Source organism: Nyctibius grandis, chromosome 14, assembly GCF_013368605.1.
Source record: "Nyctibius grandis isolate bNycGra1 chromosome 14, bNycGra1.pri, whole genome shotgun sequence".
Lineage (NCBI taxonomy): Eukaryota > Metazoa > Chordata > Aves > Nyctibiiformes > Nyctibiidae > Nyctibius > Nyctibius grandis.
Genome location: NC_090671.1, coordinates 10,954,371 through 10,976,114, shown reverse-complemented (window position 1 = coordinate 10,976,114; position 21,744 = coordinate 10,954,371). Strand labels below are relative to the sequence as shown.

At 42.9% G+C, this 21,744-nt stretch overlaps 1 protein-coding gene across 1 annotated transcript in view; it reads right to left on the bottom strand.

Moving 5' to 3' along the window:
• Positions 1-11,557: 11,557 nt before the first annotated feature.
• Positions 11,558-21,744, bottom strand: part of TMEM132D (transmembrane protein 132D) — a 250,263-nt gene continuing 240,076 nt past the window's right edge. Inside the window, exons 6-9 of the mRNA XM_068412770.1 lie at positions 19,229-19,434; positions 17,816-18,089; positions 15,893-16,084; positions 11,558-12,739 (exon numbers count right to left, since the gene is read on the bottom strand). Of these exons, the coding sequence (XP_068268871.1) occupies positions 11,558-12,739; positions 15,893-16,084; positions 17,816-18,089; positions 19,229-19,434 (1,854 nt within the window). The remainder of the gene's footprint in view (positions 12,740-15,892; positions 16,085-17,815; positions 18,090-19,228; positions 19,435-21,744) is intronic.

The following is a 21,744-nucleotide window of genomic DNA, read 5'->3' as shown; positions in this document are numbered from 1 at the left end:
GTTTTAATCACCCACCTCTATTATTTCCACCAGGAAAAGTTAATTTGAATAGTTGCAAATGAAGTCTTTTGAGTCCAGATTTACCTAATTAAGCTTATTTAAAAGTCAAAAAAACCCTCCAAAATGTTACAGAAAAATTCTCATAAGACATTCCCAAAACCAAAGCATTTTAGTTTATATTGAATATTCATTTCCATAAGCAAAAAATTAAAAAACCCCAACTACACAGCAAATCAAAACTTTATGAGCTGAAACTTCCCCTACTTTGCATAGCTGTAACACACCTGGGCCAGTCTCCCTCTTGCATTTTCGTGCCTCCTGCAGCTCAAGAGCTCAGATCTGATAGCAACAGGTATGGTTAAAGAAAGGAACAAAAAACAGGTGGAAATTATTACTGCCTTGCTCTGTCTTGGCACCACATGTAAAAGCAACTGTGATCATGTCAGATTCCCCCAAACAAACAGCACAAGATGCTGAAACATCTCAATTAAGAGAAGTGAAACACAACAGCAGCCTCCAAAAAAAATGGAAGAGAAACCCTAAGATGTGTCACGTAGTAGTTAGACGACCAAAGGTGATCACATTACCTCTCCAGCCCTTGCAGGGGGAGTCTCTCTGTTTTATCATCAGCGCTGTCCTCCCTGAGCTGTCCCCAAATAGAGCTGCCAGCGACCACTGAACCACCGGTGCATCCAGCCAGGCACAACTTCCAGCGGCCCCTAGGGAAAAGGCAAGTCCCCAAGCCCTTCCTGTTAGCTAGGAAGAACCTGACACTATCAATAAGGCAAATAATTAACAATCACCTTTAAAGGAAACACATGGATCTGTTGGAGTGGGTCTGGAGGAGAGCCACTAAAATGATCAGAGGGCTGGAACACCTCTCCTATGAAGACAGGCTGAGAGAGTTGGGGCTGTTTAGCCTGGAGAAGAGAAGGCTCCAGGGAGACCTTACAGCAGCCTTCCAGTACTTAAAGGGGGCTTATAAGAAAGATGGGGGCAAACTTTTTAGCAGGGCCTGTTGCAACAGGACAAGGGATAATGGCTTTAAACTAAAAGAGGGTAGATTTAGACTAGATACAAGGAAGATATTTTTTACAATGAGGGTGGTGAAACACTGGCACAGGTTGCCCAGTGAGGTGGTAGATGCCCCATCCCTGGAGACATTCAAGGTCAGGTTGGATAGGGCTCTGAGCAACCTGATCTAGTTGAAGATGTCTCAGCTCACTGCAGGGGGTTTGGAATAGATGACCTGTAAAGGTCCCTTTCAGCCCAAACTATTCTATGATTCTATGAAGTTGCTGTTAATAACTTGTTTCCAAAAAGCTGTCCCAGCCTCTTGACTAAATGCAATCAATGAATCAACACACAAGGTTCAGATATCAACCATGCTCTGCATTTAGAGGCAAATATAGTCTAAACAGCCAAATAATCATGCTACTCTCTCAATATATACAAAATTTATGGTCACTGCAATATTTCAGCAAAGGCGCTTTTTGAAGGAGGACCGGGCCGCAGAGCAATTAGGATGAAAAAGAGTTTTGGCTGCCTTTGGCTCTACAGCTCTCATCTGTCACAGAAGGAAATTTATGCTGCTGCAGAAAGTCCGCATTAAAAGGCTGGGAGGAGAGCACGCTCCCCCACCTCTTGGGTGTTGCCATGGCCAGGAGCTTCTCTGCAGCGCCAAAAATTTACATACAAAAAAGACAAGCTTTTATTAGCACTACTATCACAGAAAATAATAAATAATCAAGTCTTTACTTCTCCCATCAACACAGTTAGTTCTTTCTGTCTCATATTTACAGTAGTTGTCCCAAGATTTTGTAAGTATATTGCATTAAGCAATTCCTGTGGCCTATGGTTTCCTCACCTCTGTGACTCCTGCTCAAGACCTACTGGCTTAATTGCTACAGGTGTTCACAGTCTGACTCCCCCGCTGCAGCTCTTTACTTCCAGGGATAGTCCAAGAAAGCATATTCTCCAGCAGTAAAGTTATAGCTAGTTGTTTTTAATTCATTGAGATCTAGAGTTACCTCCGGATTAGTATTTATTTCCCAGTCCAGACAAGTACAAACCTTTCCTCGGGTATTTTGGCTTTGGATGGCAAACAGCAAAGATAAATATAAGGACAAAAAGGTGAAACCTAATATGTGTTTACATACATTGGGTAAACATAGGACTAGCTCTATTACTCCAATATTAAAGAGGTGTTTATATATCCTGTCTTCTTCTGCATATCTACACACTGTCTGTAAAGCTGTATGTTTTTAATTTGTTCAACACTTAATTGTCCTAAGTATTTACTGCCCATATCTACTATCCACAAATGATGTATTTCAAACTAGTTGTACTCCTTTTTTTGGGGGGGAAAAGAATCCTGAGATCAATAAGTCAAGTTAAATAATTCATAGCTAGCCCCTTTTATAGCAAACAAGTCTATTCCCCCACCTCCCCACACCCCATATTGTTGTTATACTGTCTGAGCCAGGCATTGGCAAGGAGATGGGAAAAAAATGACAGGACATTGTAAGAGAATTTAATGAAGTGGCTCCAAATATTGTATCAAAATAAATGAAGTGAATAATGCAAGAGCTCATTCCAGATCCCTTCTACAACAATAACTATTGTGTGAGCAGCACAGCTGAGGAGATGGGGATGGATGGATGAATACAAAGGTGCCACTCCGGCACATTACAGAGCAGGGAACAATGGGCAGCCTGAATTGCTATATTTAATTTCAGTAATTCTTTGAGTCCAGATACTCAGGAAGAAAACAGCAGGTGGTAAAAGAGGAGGAGGAGGAGGAATTATCAGCCTTTCTGATATGGCTTAACTATTTTGCTTCTGCTTAGGATGGAGGAGAACAGGCTGATTGCATGCCTGCATCTTTGAACTCCTGTGCGAGCCCATCGTGTTCTGAGCAGCCTGACCACAGCCATCAGCAAGCAGAGCTGCCGGCCTCCCACGAGGAGGAAGACACTCGCTTGGCACTTCCACTCACAAATTATCTGCCTTTTACTAAAAATACATGCAATAGCATGCAACAGAAAAGGCCCTGAGCCAGAACCTTGGGCCTGCCGCTGCGGAGCTCCAATCCCAGTGTGGTTTGGGCCCAGCTCCAGCAGCAGATGCAGCCGGCCTGGTCCTCAGCCCTGAAGCTGTGGCGGGTTCGGTTCGGTGGAGCTTCTGGGCTTGGCGGCACTCACAGCTGCCCTCAGCAGAGACCCCAGAGCCTGGCACAGAGCAGGGGTCCTCGCTCGGGCCCTGCTTTTGCAAACGTGGCTGCTCATTCATGTCCCTGTTGATGACACAGAGGGAACGATCCCCCTTGGTTTGTGCAGTTGTGAGACAGGGACATTCATTTGGACACAGAGCCAAGCACATGGATTCAGACATGGACAGGTCACCTGTTCTCAAATGATGGCGCTTTCCTGATGCTGTCAATAGCTGTGGGGACACTTGCTCTTCTCTAGCTCTTTGCAAAATACCTTTTTATTTCTTATCTCTATATGAAGAATCCTTCACACTAGTACCACCTTTCTGGGAATGGCACTGGACACTCAGGTAATGCACAATGCTGTCAATAAAGCTGGGGCACAGCCGGTAACGCAGCAGCCCCTTCCCGCAGAGCCCCCATCGCAGGAGTCGGGGCGCAACGAGTTCCTGCCAGCTGTGACAGCCAGAAACAGCGACGTTAGAAATCCAGGTGGGAAATCAGCAGCAAAAGCCATTACAACTGTTACCTTTGCTTGTAAACACCCCTTGTGCCTTTGCTCTAATTTTGACTGACTACCTATGCTCCCTGTAGGGCTGGCAGAGAGAAAACAAGTGTTTGGCACTTACCTGCCCCCTCCCAGCTCTGCCACCCACGGCAGGCTCAGCAAGGTCCTTCTCTCCTCGGGAGGCAGATCCTGCACTCATCAGCGCTGGCCATCAAGCCTCTCCTAACCCAATTGCAATTCACTGACAGCTTTACTTGCAAATTCCCTCTCTGCACAGCTCACGCTAAGAACCTTAATATTCCTGCAGATTCAGAAAGGGGATTTCCAACAAGCATTAGGAAAATTAAACTTCTCAAGAGCTGTCTCAATCTGACAAGCTATTTCTAGCTCTTCAAAGTACGGTAAGTGAAAATATTAAAATGGGGGATGGGGAAGTTGTAGTAAGCAAATGATGAATTAAGGCTAGAAAGGAGGACAGCATAAGTCTACTTTGCATATACATAAGGCATGCTTATATGTATACACACAAAGAAATACATGAATATGTATTGTGTAAGGCTTCCCGCTGCCTTATAACAGAAAATTATAATCTCCCACCCTTTGCTTCCATCCAAAGCCAAAGCAGCAGATAACACTAATGAGTGGGGCATTTCCCTCAGAGTTGTGCTTTGCAACTGCATTAAACACGCCCAAGGCACCAGCCCTCTCGGGCAGCAGATTGGGAGCTCGTGATTAAACCAGCAACTTTTCACCAAGGCCATTTACTGTGCTGGTGGGAGCCTGACTCCAGCCCAGGCTCCGCAGGGGCAAGCAGGAGGCAGGTGAGACACAGCCTGGGCCCCCACCAGGTTTAAGGCCTGATTTGAGTAACGGTGCTCAGCTTGTCGGTCTGTCCTCCCTCTCTGCTGCTGCTTTGCAGCAATCATCCCCAGTAGCCTCACAAATCATATTAAAATTGAGTTAGAAGAGCATCCTCTTCAATTACAGTCTCTCATCACTGGTGCTTTAGGATGGGCGACACCAGCTCTGTACTAGACCAGGGGACAAAACAATTAGAAGAGCTGATTAAAATCCTATTGCTCTTCAGGGGCTGGCATGATTCTGTGAGGGCTATGCAGTACGATGAAAAAAATCTGAGCTTGCACTCGCAGCCTGCCAAAAATGCCTCTTCAGCTGTATGACTTGGTCTTGCAAAAGACACATTATTGAGGGCTGTATTACAGCTACAGTCAAGGCTGTGTAGAGAGCTAGGTACAGAGCTAGATCTGATCCATACTTGGGATTTTTCAATATTACAAAATATATTGCGTTAAGACACAGCAGCCTGATACTATATATTTAAGGGAGAAATACAAAAGGGACTGACTTGACCTTGGTATCCTGACCAGCAGAACAGAAGGGAATGCCAAATGCTAAGAGCAAAGCTATTGATCAGGCCTGAGAGGAAGGACTGACAAAAGCAAGCTGTAAAAGATTATTAATGGTGGAAAGGAGCACAGTGATTTCGGGTTTTGACTTGATGACAACAGGATGGAAAATAGGTGCCCACAGTCAATCAGAGAAAGGATTTGCTGGAGAAACAGAGAGGCATCAGATGCATCTGTACTAGTGGTATAATCCCACCAGGAGCAGAGCACATGGATACACATCGTCCTGTCAGGGAGCATCGGGGCAGCAGCAACATCGCTTTCCACCAAAGACCATGGCCCCGCTGTGCAGCAGTGCAGGCAGGGCACAGCCCTGCAGACTTTAGCCTAAGCAAACAATCCAGAAGGTGCAAGAGAGAAAGCAGAGGCACATGGACTATTAGTGCTGGGAGAAGAACTAAAGCTTCTGGGACTGGTCTAGCACCTGCTGTTAAGCCCACACTTCTCTATTAATACCCAGCGAGATACCTAAGAGCTTGGGCAGCCCTGAATGCTCACGGAGGCAGAGGTAGGCAGTGATACCTGTCAGCTCTGCAGTGGGGCCTCATGGCATAGCACAAGGGTGGAAGAAGGGGTGATTCTGATTTTGCTGGCTCACTGAAAGGAGGCTGCTCTGTGCTCAGTCACGCAGGGATGCAGCTGGGGCTCACAGGAGCAGCTCCTGGCACTGGCCTCGGTGTAAGCAGGCTAAGATACAAACATGCAGGAGCAGACGGGGGATAAGCTGCAGTGAAAATCTGTAGCTACCACTGGACCCACGCTTCTGCTGAAGGTGCTGGACACATCCAGTGGGTGCTAAGCTAAGCAGTGCTCATAGAGAGTATAGCCCCCTTACTCCTATCCTTACTTCTCCTCCACTGTGTTCATCTGTGCTTACTGAGCTCAGTAAAATGTTGAAAATGGGACTCATAGTCATCTTTGCAGTCTCCTATCATCAGGGCTGAGCAGTGAAGCTCTTTAGATTGTTTTTTAGGTCATTAATATGTTAACAGACTGTAGGAAGCTCTAATTTAATTATAAGGAACAAAGGTCTGAATAAGCTAAGTCCCTGTTACACCTCAAAGCCGCAACTTTCTGGTGCTGGTAATACTGGTTTGAGTTCTGCCAGGTACCACAGAATTCAGGTACCAAATAGCTAATATCCAGCCACTGTCAGTGTGCCAGCCCAGCATCAGTCGGAGTTAGAGAATCGTGTGTGATTGCAGAAGGGGAAAGTGCAACAGGAGGCCTCATTTGCACCCACCGAAACAAGGAGGAAGCGAGTTCTGGTAGATGGTGCAAACAAATGTGGTTCAGTACTGAAACGTGTCCCTCCAGGCTCCGGGGGCTGTTTTAAGGAGATAGATGCAGGAACTTGTCATATGTAATCTACCAGCCATCTTTGCAATGTGACAGGAATTTCTTAATGAGCATTGGCAGTACATACAAACAGAGTAGCAGTGCTGCTTCTCCAGCCATTAATATTACATACATGGGCTGCTTAATTTGCTGTTCCTCACAGAGCCAGAGCAGGAAGCCTGCATAATGAAGGATTTGTTGACAGAGGTCTTCATATCAAATCAGATTATGGGCATGATGTACCAGGCGCTCTGCTCTTCTCAGGCCCTTATTGCTGCCACTTTTGAACTTCATCTATTAAAGCTTTCACCAAGAAGCCAAACAGCACAATAATACTCACTAATTTCACAGGAAAGAGGCATTATTTATGCATGAGGAAGATGATGGCTGTTGGAGACCAGACACCCATTCAGAAAGGTGCCTAAACATGCCTGGTGTTAAGTGCATAAAGCAGCTCCTCCTGTGAGTTTTCAAACAGTGAGAAATGAACTGGAAGCAGAACACAAATCCTATCTCCTCAGCACTTGGCAAGTGATATCCTAATTTGTTTTAGAGCTCTCTTGGTCTCCTACCCATCCCCAGGAGGCAGCTCATTCAGGGGCTAGACACAGCAGCGCAGAATGGTTAGTCCTGCTAACCCCGTATGGGGAGCTCACATTGGCACCATGTCACTCTCCTGCAGGAAACAAGCCTCTCCTATTTCAAAATACAGTATCTTGTGTACTCCTGATAGTGTGGGCTGGTAGTAATATAGAACTGATTTTATATGGCAGGCATCGTACTATAGGCAATAAGATGTGTCGCTGCAGCGCTCTAACGCTGTGCATGGATAGGATATGGTACTACAATAAACATAGAGAAATATGTGACAGAGTTCCTGGGCTTTCAAGGACTAAATAAATTGATCTCTCAGGTTTTTTTAAATGCTTGAGGTATTTTCTAAACGCAACATTTGGCAGCAATAGCTACTTGCCTGAGTTAATTCCTCAGTGATGCTTACTGGACTTTGCTTGATCAATACATACGTGAGTCCAACCAACACTCTCTCCTAAGGGACACATGTGAAAGACTCTTCTAAGTTGTAGCACAAGTCCTTTAGCTCCGCTAAGGATCTTCCACAAAGCAGCAGCCCCACAGACCACAGGGGAATGAAAGCAGGCAGTCTCGGAGAAGCTGAACATACACAGAGCTGAACTAAAGTGTCTCCAGTGTGCTCATTTCATTTACATCTCATTCATTATTGAAACGAGGTGTGAAAGTAGTTTCTAGAGCTACTTAGTGCAGGCTGCACATCAATTTAATACCTATTGTGGTTTTTCAAGTCACTTACCTCCATAGAACTCTTGTTCCAAAACAATCATTTAGCTGCATTCCTCAGACTTTGAATTCACTGGTGTATTAATGCAGCTTGGTCTAAACCACTACATATATTTAAGACTGCTGAAGGGGAAGCCTTTAAAATGAAGGAAGACAGTAAAGAACCAGCTTACCTGATTTATAGGACCATCAAGTTTTCACTCATTGTATTTATGCTTGAAGTGTCTAAAAAAAAGCCAAACTGCATCAGACACATTTTCTTTTGTTAACTTTGACTTTTGAGTCTAGCTACTCATATGAAAAGGGACTCAAACATGAAAATAAGGAGGGAACTGGAAAAAAAAAAGTAATTAATAATACTCACAGGAGATTGCTTGCTATTTGCCGGGCTCTTTAACAGGCTTAAGAGATTGCCAATGGGAGCCACAGCTGCAAAATGTTGTGTATATGCAGCATCTAAACACCATCGCTGCTTTTATGATGGGATACAGAATTTAGCCCCCTTTATTTGCCAGACAGGATTCTCACCTGATTGCCTGAAACACAAGCTTTCCCCCTGAGATGCTCTGTGGTGCTGAAGCTCTCACTTAGAAGTCTGGGCCCTGTGCTGTGAGAAAAAAGAATATCCACACACCCACCCCCCAACAGATTGGTAGATACATACATACAAAAATCTCTATAGGAAGTTCATTTATTCTGCTATTAGCAGATTAATTAGGAGTGTTTGCTTGCACACAGATGGCCACAACCCACTCTGGCTTCTCCTTGAGCAGAGCTCAGGATCCTGCTCAGTGACTGTGATACATTAAAGGGTGTGGAGGAGAGTGATGTCTCTTTCTGGTTTTACCACAGATTTCCTATGTTACTTTGGGCAAATCACTTAACCTTGGTGTTCTCCATGTCAATAAGGAATCCACCGTGCTCAGAGCACTTTGAGACCTATGGACAAAGAGCACTCTAAATACTAGGTATTATTTATAGTATTGCCCTATGGATAATAGCAAGCTACAGCTGTTACAGACAGCAGGGACCTCTAAGCAAGCAGAAAGGCATAAATCTGAATGTCAGTATCCTTAGCATTGTAGCTGGCGGCTGTTTTGTCCTAGGAGAACATTTCAGTGGCTCGTGCCACCAGATGAACTTGCTGTTAGTTCTTCACGTTCCCCAGAGGCAGCTAACGCAGAAATCTGGATTTACCATAGCAGCTCATTGGTAAAGCAATTCTGACAGCCTGCTCCCAGCGTGGCTTGTACCTGCTGCTTCTGAAGGAGAAAGATTCGCCATGCAGTGATGCTTTTGCAAGGCAATCTTGCATGCATGCACACATCTGATCTGCACAGACTGCTAGCTGAGATTTGGCCACCTTTACCCTGACCTCCACATTACTAAGAGTAAGTCTCTGTGGACACAGCATAGTGATGTGTAAAAAGCACCCAAAATAGTTCCAGAATTAGTTTAGTTAGCAAGACAGTGGGCTAGAACACTGCTGAACCTGCTGGGAGGCTGCAGTGCTTTGGTACAGTACAAAAGCTGCTTCCCTCACCTGAGCGCTCATCCAGAGCTAGTCTGGGCCCTGCACTGTGCTGTCCTCACTGCTGCACTTTGTCCTTGCATAGGACTGAGTAATCCAGGCCTTGATGAGAGGTGCTGAAAGAAAGCAAAGACCAACAGATGCACAAGTGCTGATATCCAAAGTCTTGGGCACATTTGCCCTATTTACACCAATTTACCCTTTCAGAATTGTCTTCAAAGGCATTTAGCCAAATATGGATCTCCCCAATTGCACCAAAATCCGAAACTCGGATATCAGGCTCTCAGGCTAGAAATATGCATGTGGATTTATTTGCAAGTAGTTTCAAATCTTGGAAGGGTGACTTGGTGCAAATCATTTGTAGCATAACATGTTGTTGACGTTATATCTTCTCCCTCCAACATTGCACAATTTAAAACTTCATGACTAGATTGTGCCAAGAGTATTAATTCACTGTTTCATCAAAGACCAAGTCTCCATACTGATGCCAGTCTCTTTTAGGGTAAACGTTCTGACAGTGAAAGGAGAGAGGCGTTCAGAGTAGGAAAAAAGATGAAGCCACTAAAATGCAAATTTTATTCACAGTTGGCATGTTTATAAATATATATATTACATTCTTACAATCTACAGTACATTCTAAATATAGAGGATTCAATCTAAGTGTTTGTGGGAGGGACGGTGTGTATTAAACTGAGCAACCTAGATTCAATGACAGAAAGAGACTTAATAATAAAAGGAGGGCAAGGACTCACTCTGGAAAATAAAGGAAAACTTGAAATATAAGCTGGATTTTAGTTAGTGCTTTGGCATTTTGCCACTGGTCATTGGAGACTGCTTCTGGACCTCACAAAAAATGGCATGGTTTTAGGGTCGGAGGGCACATCGGATTCAAAGGCTAATCACTGAAATCCTACCATATGTACATCCTTATCAGAGGAAAACAAAAGATAATCATCACCTCTGGGAGAAACAAATGTTATCTACTGAGTTTAGCTGTTCAGGTTTCAGTGTTGAACGTGCAGCACTCCTTTGTGACCTGCGAGTGCCCTCTAAACGTGCTGAGCAGGGGTCTAAAGAAGCATGAACTGAACTATGTGATCTTTCCCAGGGAAGGGGATGAACAAAGAGGCAGTTGCTGTTGGTCTCTGTGTTCAGCACAAGTTACACTTACCCAAGAGAGAGTGGCCAACTTTGGTAAATGACAGAATGTAAAGCAAGTACCAGCGTGGTACCAACAATGTCTGTGCTTGGCAAGAGCACACCGTGCAGAAGCGAGTGTGCAGGGAAGGGAAGGAAGAAACCACATGCTTCCAAAGTTGACTGATGCTAGTAAGTGCCCTCAGGATACCAGATGGGGAGCGCTCCAGGGAAATGGCTGGGAATACAAATTTGAAACAGGACAATCAAATGAAGTGGGCTTTTAAAAATAGCTTGTTCTCTCAAACTTTCCAAAACAGACCTTCCTTTATATGAGTGATATTCTGAGTATAGCTTATATCTTCTCCTATTTTACAAATTAAGAAATACTGAAAACTGGCTGGCAAAGTTTATTACCTTGGCATCTACTTAAAAAGAGACTTTCTGTATCCATTCTCAGTGCTTGGGAGGCAAACATGCTGGTTTGTAAATAGCCCAGTTACTCCTTTTTCCCCTCCAGATTCTTTGGAAACTCATGACTTTTCAGCTCTGGGAGCTGCTTTGCTCACACTGTTAGTTTTTGTCAGCTTTAAATTAATGTTCTTGGAAGGATATTCTCTGCCTGTGGCTTGAATGACATGCTCTCCTCGTGGATCTATTTATTCTGAGACCAATTTTTTGCTTTTAACCAAAGCTTGCAATATTTAACAGTAAAGCTGTGTGAACTTTGTAATATCCAAACAGCACTGGAGTTTGTTATATTTATTGATTTCCTGGGAAAGCTCAGAGAATGAGACTGTATTCTTTTGCTAAGTTGTTTTTTTCACATTACCATGCATCAAAAAACCACACACATCTCTCACTTCCATCTCTGAGCACAGAGAAGACTTGAATTTTAAGAGCTGTCCAGGATCTCTGCTCTCCCAGCTGCTTTTGGGTGGCTTCTTGGGGCTCCATTGAGTTATTATCTGCTAGCTGATTCTTGTTATCAATACACCATTTTGCCCCACTACCCAAAATTAAAGGCAGAAGGTGAGTGAAAAACAAATGAACGAACAAACCAAACAAAAAAAGTCTTTTGTGTCTCATTACACATTTTCATGTAATCTCTCCATATAGTTTTTAAGTTCTTTGCACTCCCCCAGGTCCATATCCTGGCAGACCCATTTAATGTCATCCTCACTACTCATCAAGATTGAGTTGACAGTTGGACACCCATCATCAGAGGAGATGGTGGTAAAGGTGGTGAATTTAACCCGTTTCCTCTTAGAGGTAGGAGAAGTAGTTGGTTCACTTTTCTGTTCTTTCCCTTCAGTGAATGTGGACTCAGTAGACCTCAAAGACTGTCCATTAATATTTTTGGCGGCATTTGTGTTGAGGAGATATTTGCTCTCTTCATAGTCCACTCCTCTGTCAATGGCTGTGATACGTTCATCTTGTTGGGATGAGAAATTTATGTGATTCTCCAGAAGTTCTGTCCTGTTGCTCAGCCCAACCCAGTCATGAGAGTGGCTCATGCCTTCTTGCTCTTCAAAGGGAACTTGTTTGTTTCTGTACTTCAAAGCAAAAGTGACACAATTGATAAGGAAGACCAGAATTGCCAGGCAAAAGACTCCCAGAAGAGCATACATTCCTATCTCCAGATCGCTGAGTCCCCTAGGGGTCTGGACTAGGTCATTCTCTTCCAAGTCTCCGTTGTTTCTTGGCAGATCCACCTGTGCAGGGAAGCTCGTGAAGTCTATTGGGATGTTCTGCAGATGACTGTCATCATCCAGGAGGCTTTCTCTGTCTTCTTTTTTACTTAAAATAGACCTTTGAGTGGTGGTCCCTTTGCCTTGCTCATGGCCCATTGAGGAGCTGTAATACTGGCCATCTAGCCCAGCTCTTTCCTGCAAAGTGGTTTTCTGACGCCGGTCACTGAAATGATTTTCTAGGTGGACACCAGCACCCCTGTGTTTACTGTCACTGATGTTAGGGTTGGCATCACTCTGCCCAAACTTGACTTTAATGCTACCACTTCCAACAGCTAGGATGCTCTTTCTTTTGGATTTCTGGCATGATTCACTGATCACCATCTCTACCTTCACCAGTGTCCCCTGGCCTTCTGTTTCAGCAGCAATCACAGGCCACTTGAATTTGGGGTCATGGTGAATGGAGACCACCTTCTCATCCAGAGATGTAGCTGACAAGGAGAAGTCTTTGGAGTCATAAATATCCAGCGGCATGACAGCTCCATCACTGAACTGGATCCAGCAGCTGATGGTTGCTTCCTATAATATATAAAACAAACATACACACACTCAGAATAAACATAGAGGGAAATATGTTTTGTCTTAGTCTATTCCCTCCTCCTCACAAGATCCATATACTATTTATAACCAGAAAAGAAATAAAAAGGGAGAGCAATAAAATTAATATCTTGCCAAGATGTGAAGAGAAATCCTAGTTTAAAACACTCATTGATAATGAGATTTGTTTCCTCAAAGGTGCTTAAAGGAGCTGTATCCCCTGGGCTCTGCAGAATCTACTTCAGCACCATAATAAATTGCATGTCAGAAAGCATTACCAGTGACTGAGATCATTTACTGTTGTATATTTAAATGATAAAAAAATATTATATTATTTCTAAACTGCTTAAAGTACAAAATCTCCTCTTGTTACACACAACAAATGTTAAAAAATACCTAATATAGCAAGAAGGTCCATACCTGGCTCCATACCTTCAGTCCTGGATTTTTGTCTCTCAAATTATATAAGTGTTTTGTACGAGCAGAGGAAACTGATCAGTTGTTTCTTTAGGAGATGGATAGGGTAATTTTCATGCTTGTTAGCAATTAAAAGCAAGACAATAATCAAATTTAATCTCATGTCACAGCAATGCAGATTGTATACTTCAGAGTGCATGGGGACTTACTGAATGTAAATGGGTCAGACCTGAGTACTAATTCTGTACTTGCACATGTGTAATGGTGCAGCATTCCTCGGAAGCTCGACTTTTGGTTTCTAACTTGAAACATTTTAAAGTATTCTTAGATTTCAGAAAACATGTGCTCATCCACTTCTGAAAATCAAGTCCTCTAAGGACTCTCAAATGGCCAATCAAAATTGTCATGCTATGTCAAAAAATCTTGGCATTCACACATAAATCATTTACAGTCAAAATTCAGATTGCTCTCCTGGAATCTAATTCCTGCTTCTAATGGTCTGACTTGCTCTGTTTCGGCTGGGATATTTGCACATTATTAGATACTGGAGAATCCACACCAGAAAGACTCCTGGCTTGATGAGTGGATTCTTTGGTGTCTAAAATTATGTGAGCTCTTGACTGGTAAGAGTTGGGATGACCCTGCTGTGAAGGACAGCCTGACAGACAGACAAACACCAAACCAACAAGTAACAACTGTACTTGCTGAAAGCATGATTATAAAAATCTTGTTTCTTTAAATAAGCAGTTTTTCAAACAGACTGTACTTACATTCTAACTCAACACATACACAGAGTATCATTATCTTTTAAATTGTTTCTAGCACATAGTCATTCACCTGTTGAGATCACAGAGAATAAGCCTCCAGTCTTTTGGGATTGTATCGTGCATAATCTACTGGCCTGATTCTGAAATCCTTACAGCCATAAAGCTCCTCGTGCTTCAATGGGAGATTTGCTTCTGTCTCTATTTCAGGACAGAGCCCTAAGACTTTGCTGACACTGTCATAAATCCCGGTTTTGTGTTTATTAATCTTTGGATATTTCTTGAAGGCTGCATAGAATTTGTGTCATCAATTCTCATCCTCCCAATGTGTTGCTTAAACCTGCATAACCATTTAATAATTTTGCCTTGCTTTGCTTATAGGGATTGTGCTCTGAAAACCATGTACTAAGCAGTGGAAGGAGTCAGATGCCTTTCAAAACGGAGTCAGTCCTTGAAGGATGGAGGGAGCACATCTTCCTCTCTGGTTTAATACCAATCCAATGATGTTCCCCTGCATCCAGAGAGGGACTCATCTAGACTCCATTTCTGGGAACTGAAATGTCAGTGCTGGGCAGCATGCTGGGACAAAATGCCATCAACCCCAGCTTTTGGGCTGATTTCAAGGAAGTTTGTTTAACTCCCCATGTCAGCAATGGATTAGCTCACTGGCCTTATTTCTAGCTGCCTGGAATTGATTTCTTAACTGCTGGAATACTATGGGAGCCTGATTTTTATCACCCTATAAAGACAGCAGTTCTGCATTATTTCTCATCCTGCATCCCAAGGATAAGACCCTGTGATGAATTAAAGTGTCTCAACAGTTGGGCAGATTTCAAACGTGCATGCCATGACCATTTACCTTTAAAGCTCAGAACATGTTTAAGCATTAAGAACCCAGCGCATCCTTGATGTAAGTCCCAGACTGATGGATTTGGGTTGAAAAAAAAGTTTAAATTTAAAATGTAGACAGAAGCACAAGGACAAATATCAAGCAGGAACTGATGGGGCCATGGCAAAGTCCAAAAGCCCTTGGTAACTCTGCACAGGGACAGTGACAGCGTATGGATGGCTCAGCATAAGGATTTCAGATCTGTGAGAGCTTGTGCAGTGTGAAGTTTGACTGAACTGCTCCTAGCACCAGAAGACAGAAAGTCTCATATTGCTCATGGAGTAACGCCACAGCAAAGGCAGGAACAAAGCTAATCGGCAGTGGAGAGAAAACTTTGCCATTCTCCTCAGGCACACGGTAAGATTTATTATGTCAGGGGAATCTGTGAAGATCTGAGTGAAGAGAAAGGGAACATGATATGATAGTGATTCGTAATACAGGAACTAAGAATAACAGGAAAATAAAATGGTTTATGAAATCATGAATCAGGAAATGAGTTAATGATGCTGATTCATATTCTAGTAATGAATCAGAATGAAATGGAGGTTCCCCAGCTTCTTAAAATGCTCACAGAAAGTAACAAAAGGACAAAGAGTTTGGCACTATGCAAAACACTTTCTCATTTAAAGATGGACTTAAAGGGTTGATTTGGTTGCCTGTGCTGGGAGGCTGAACTTGGCAATCTAGTTGGCAATATCTCCTGTGACCTAGTAGGTGCTGGATGGGACAGAAAGGAGGAGAGTGTGTATGTGTGCGTGTAAGGCAACTGCTGTTGCTTAATTATGACACATCATTGAGTTGCATGTGTTATTTACGGGATGCAGCCACAACAGATGGAGTATGCCTGTTTGTTGACTGTGGTTGTTTAGACGTAGTGCTATTTTCGTGAGATCTTTGTTTTTCTGTTAGGGCACCTGGTGAACTTCAGAAAGAAGTGCTCATAAGGAAGATGTTTTATTATCATATTATTAATAAAAATCTGCTTGATTCCATCAGCTTGCAATGTTGGGTATAGTGAATCCAAGCAGTGTCCTTCCACAACACAGTACATGTGAGCAATAGTACCTGCTTTGGAGATTGAAGCAGCTCTTGTGCTACTGCTGTAGCAAAGATGGCCTTGTTGCTTCCTGGACTGAGCTGCAGAGAAAGTGACAATCCAGTTACCAGCTGCACTCCCAGGTCAGTTATTGTCACCTTCTCATCCAGAACTGTCACTGTCTTCTCAGCCAAGATAGCATCTGAAAGGGGGGACAATATCTGAAAAGAAAAATCAAAATTAGCAACAGCCATTCTTCATAGCACCAAGAAAAACAGCTACACGGAGCTACTGTAATACAGATAAGTGATATTTATGTTAATGGGCAGAATTACACTCAGCAGACAGACACCAATAAAATATGATTAAAAAATGGCCAGTCACATTTTATAACTCTTCTGCAATAATAGGGTGCTTATAACATCTTTTACCAACATAATTCTAATCAGCTATGCCATTCACCTCTGCAATACGCTAACCACATCTGTTTCAGATGTATTAACTATTTGTAAATGTAATCTTTATGCAAAATGCAATTATTTCAAGAACGATCATGTTTTTAGGTAGCATTTATATAATGCAATCTGTAGATTTATATAAAATCCATAGAATAAATGATATTTATTTCTATCCTATAGAGAGAAAGGCTAATGTATTGCTACAACAAACACTCATGGTACAGTATACAAAACTGACAGAGGAAACTTCTTTTGGTTAAAAAAATGTGCATGGAGGTCAGTGCACTGATACATGACATCCAAAGATGCTCATTAGCAAACAAGTTGAATTTAATGATCCATATAGGGTACAGAGCATTTTTGAAGCAGTTTATAAGAGGTATTCTTTAAATATAACTTGCTCTCAGCTTTTTTCCATTGGATTTTTCTTTCCATAGTTTTATGTGTATTTGTAGGAGCATTGTAACTCCCAGAGCTTTGGAAAGTCATTCAGAAAATCTTTACAGATTTTGTAGAAAGTCAAAAATCTCGAATCCCATTTCTCCAGCCCTGACAACCTGTGTTATCAACAGGTGTGGTTGTTGTTTTCTGGTTTGACACTTTGAGATATGAGCATGTTTGGAGAGGTAGATTTTTTTTTTCCTGTACCAGTGCTTGTTAACATGTTTTGTACTTTGTAGGGTTAATCTCTTCTTTTTTTTTTTCTCTTTTCTTCTGGGACCCCATTTTCTAGGCCAGTATTTATCTGCACAGCAGGAAGAACTATATGTGAAACACTATCAATGACATGATGCATGGGTTTAGGTGAGTTACTTCAGAGTAGCAACATTAAGGCACAGCCACATATACAGTAGTATTTACAGGCCATATTCTTGGCCATATTGGCTGTAACTGATGAAACTGCACCCCTGGAGAACATTGCTTAGTTGTCACTCATCAGTCAGTCTTCTAAAATAATTCTAGAAGTACCAATTATTATTATTGCTTTGTGCATATTCTGAAATATACCCTAACATTTATATTTTGTAACACACTGCTTGAGCTTGCAAGGTGTGCAGCGATTTGATCCCATGGGACTCATATTCCAGTCTCAGTTCCTCAACCAGCACTAGTTAATTTTTACTTTACCCTTTGCTCTGTCAATGTTGGCTTTGAGAAGACTGAGCTGTTTCACCAGCTGCATGCCTTGTGATAGCCCATACACTGGCTCCAGGTTCAAAAATAGCCTTAGACAAAAATAATCAGAAACAGCCTCTTAAGTATACAGGTTGGGCTAAATTTGCTAAAACTGCAGTCTACATACTTCAGGGCACAAGATGAGAAAACCATCTCTTCTGTGTCTTCCAGTCCTTGCTGCAATTCTGCTCCATTCAAAAATTTATGGCTTCAATTTCTGTTGCTAATGCAAGAAGCTGCTGTACACCTGAGGAGTACTTCAGTTCCTGAGGTGATGGGTGAATGGCAGAAAAGGAGTAAGTAATTAATTTTCCCTACCTGAATTGTCGTCATTCCAAGCTCCTGCCCAATCAAAACCTGTCCGTCCTGTAGCTTAGCGATTCTTGGCTCCTCCACCTGCATGAAGTCACTGACCAGGTCGGTAATGTCAATCTGCCAGTCAGAACCCAGTAAATATCTCAGCTGCCCGCCGGGGTCTGAGGCTTCAGCTACGAACTGTGTGAGGACTCGCACCATCGCATGTTGGTACTGAAGGGCACAGCCTCTTCCCTTACGTTCATCCTCTTCTTCATCATCGCTGTCCCTGGCTGGTCTGGTAGGATACCAAGAATAAAAAAATAATTCAAACTGGTGCTGGGAGAGATTGCAACAGGAGAGCTATTGCTGACATAAGTCTGCAGCCTAGTTGCTGGAATAAGGGGCCTTTGCCCCCTTCCGTTGCTCTGCTTAAGCTGCTTCCTTCAGTGCATTTCTGAAATCAGTCAGGCTCCCCCACTTTTATCCTGTTTCCCTTGTTCATAACCAAGACCTCCAGGCTGCCTAGATTGCCAAAACAGAAATCACCAACTGGCCTGCTAGCTTCGCTACCACATTGTCCTCTCCTAATATCCCTCATTATTTTCCATGTTAAGTCCTTACTTTCAGGATCTTCACACTTTTTTCTTTCTGGATCTTCCCATAAACATCTTTGTGTTGCCATGGAAATCCCCTTTGTCTGCACCTACATACACTTCCCTTTCTGTATGGCATTCAGGTTGAAATCACATCTCCACCAAAATCCCCATCTCTTTGCTGTGATACTAACAGAAACCTGGTAATAAATGACGTCTTCGTGGGTAGGTGGGAATAGCAAGTACCTACTTAATCAATTTGTTCTTCTTGTTCTTAACAACACTGACACCAGATACAAACAGTCTAGACCTGTCTACATCCATCCTCTGTCCTGTCATTCACGTACCACTGACCTGTGGGCATGGACAGCATCTTTAAAGCCCTAGTGTATCAATGTCCTGATGGGGACACTGATCAGTGCCACTGGACCCTATAGTGATATGAAACAAGTATGTACTAATTGTGACCATTAACAATGAATAAATTAACTGGCAGGACCTGTGAATCAGGCTGGAGACTGACCAGCCTTGCCAAAGCTGGTCCTTGTTGATGTCCTCCTGCTGCCTCATGGCTGATCCTGCCTAACTTGACCAATTGGCTCTTTCCATCTCAGTCACTAGTGCTATAAAAGGAAATTGATTTCCAATGTAAGGTCATGGAACCTGCAGTTTCCATTTCCCTTGTAAGTCCAATGCAGGAGCCTATTGAATAAATGTCTGGTGACCTTCAAATTTACACTGGAATTGCATTAAGGCCAGATGAGCATGTTCAGATCCACTGGCTCTGACAGGTCTTTGGCAAGTGCACAGCCCAGAATGAACATCCTCTAATGAAACCTACCTCTTATTAGAGATGATGGGGACCCTCCATCCCTTGATCTGATTTAGTTCTGTGTCAGAGACCTCTATCTGCAGCGGGAGACGAGGAACCCAGACCGTCATTTCTAAAGGGGCACTCAGATGCTGGTAAGTAAAATTAACTATGACATTCACTTTGCCTTTCATTTCCTTCCCATTGACAAAGACATAGTCACATCTGTCAGAAACCTGAAAAAAAGGAGAAAGAAAAAAAAATTAATGAGCCTCTTCACAAATTATAAAGTACACCACATGCTGGGAAAGTGAGTGGGAGGAAGAGAAAGGATATTGGTTTAAACTAGCTCCAAGTTCAGAGGACAACTAGGAATAACAAAAAGGTGCCTGGTGTGCCCTTAATAGCCTGTATAATTTGGCATCATTTTAAAAGGTAGGCTTTTTCTGCCATAAACATTTCCAATATAATCTAAGATAAAAGAACAGTTTCCTTCTGTCCTTATTTCCCACTCCAACACTAGGATAGTCCTAGTATAATGGCACCGAGAGATGATTCTTCTCCTCTGCCCAAAGCTCAGTCAGACTCTACTATCCTCCTCTCCTTTGTGTGAAGCACGAGGAATATCACATACCTGCAGGGAGGAACACACAGCTGCCTCTATATAGAATTGAGTAGGGCACAAATTTCTCTAATCAACCTCAAATTGGGACAAAGGATTCTTCAGGAGTCCCGTTAGAGGTGCCAGGGCATGGGGTGGTCACAACAACCAAAAACTAATCACAGGGAAGAGCCAACTGATGCCCAGCAGTGTTCATTGGGGCCAAACAGCTTCATCTGTGACAAGCCTGACAAAGGTCTTACACAATGTTCTGCTCAAGCTAGTTCTGATGTCACTTTATTTATTACCTGCAGTTCTGGACATCAATATTGCTGAGAGTTACTAAATCTCACCCAAGTGATTTAGCAGCTATTGCAAGGATCTAGGTGAGCTGACAGGACCTGTTCAGTACAGCTAGTTAAAATATATGAGTAAATGTACATGTCAAATAATTTATTAACTACCACTTTACCATGCTGATGATCTGAAGGAATGATCTATTAAAACCCTGAACTCTTTTCACAATCCATTACCAACCAGACCTTCTATTCCATTCTGCAGATGGATTCAATATTTCTGACTCCAGAATGCACAGTCTCATCCTCATCTGAATTTAATGCCATTTTCTACTTTTCTGTTTAAATGCTAAATGAATTTAAATTGTATTTAAATATTACCAGCTTTTGTAGGATAATTTGCATTCCTAATATTATTATCTTTAAACAACAACAGCCCTCCTTACGGACAGATCCATAACAAATCCATTTCCATCCTTGCTTGTCTGAGCCTAGGTAACGTATCAAAAAAGGTTTTCATGACTCTTGAAAATCTTCTCTTGCAAACAATGTCTGTTTTAAGGTCAAAATCTAATAGTTACCATTGGTTTCAGCAGGTAAGGAAGGAGTTTGTTTACAGGAAGAATTACATTTTTCAGGTTATTCTCACGTTAGCATGCTTCATACTAGCTCTTAACGGCTCCTGTCATGATCCAATCTTATTGTGCTGCACAGCAAGAAAACCTAGTTGCTGTCAAAAAAGCCTCAAAGCATGGGAGTATGCAACACAGGGAAGGACCTCACAGCAGGCAGCTGAGCACAGACGAGTCCCAGCTCCGTCTGGGGCCTGTGTCGCTAATGTAATACCCACTTCATCCTACTGCTGATCCAGACTGGCCTGAGCTGAGGAAGCTGATCCAAACTGGCCTGAGCTTCTCTGCAAAACTCCAGGAGAAGCTTCATGTGAGCCTGTATAAATGTCTATAGGGAAGGCTGGAGGCATAAGCACATTCCCGTTCGGGAGCAGCATGCCTGAGCAGCAGCAGGAGAGTAGACATTATTCTTCCATCCTTGCAGAAGGCACACTAATGTGAGTGTAATATTTTCAGGGCAAGAACTACATCATACTTCCTACCTGCAATGTCTAATAGCCTGTCTGACAGGCAGAAAGTCAGAAGACCTTCAGGCAGCGCCTGGTACCTGTGCTCCTTCTCCCACCCCATGGGATAACTTGCTTCCGTAAGTGGAAATGATCTGTTCCTTGCTGGCACTGCACTCGTCCATGTTGCCTTTTTGTATTTTGAGTGCTATTCTCAAACCAGACAACTCTCCTACATGCTAATAATCTCTGTCTGCTGCTTTCTACCTTTCCTCTTTTCCCTAGGATACCAGTGAGAAACAAAACTGGGCAGAATCTCAAAGTGCTGATTTCCACCTGCGAGGCAACAGATCAAAGCTGAAGACAAGGTGGCCCCAAGGAATACATTCTGCCTGGGAGCTGATTGCCCTGAGGTCCTCTACTTGTCTTTGTGCTCTGCAGGCTGGACCACACATACAAGCGAATGGCCTGAAGACAAGGATTTTCTTCAGTAGGGCCTGGGGCCAGGTAACAGCTTTCAGTGTGACTTCCTCACCACCTCTGCTTCCAGCTAGCAACACCTCATATTCAT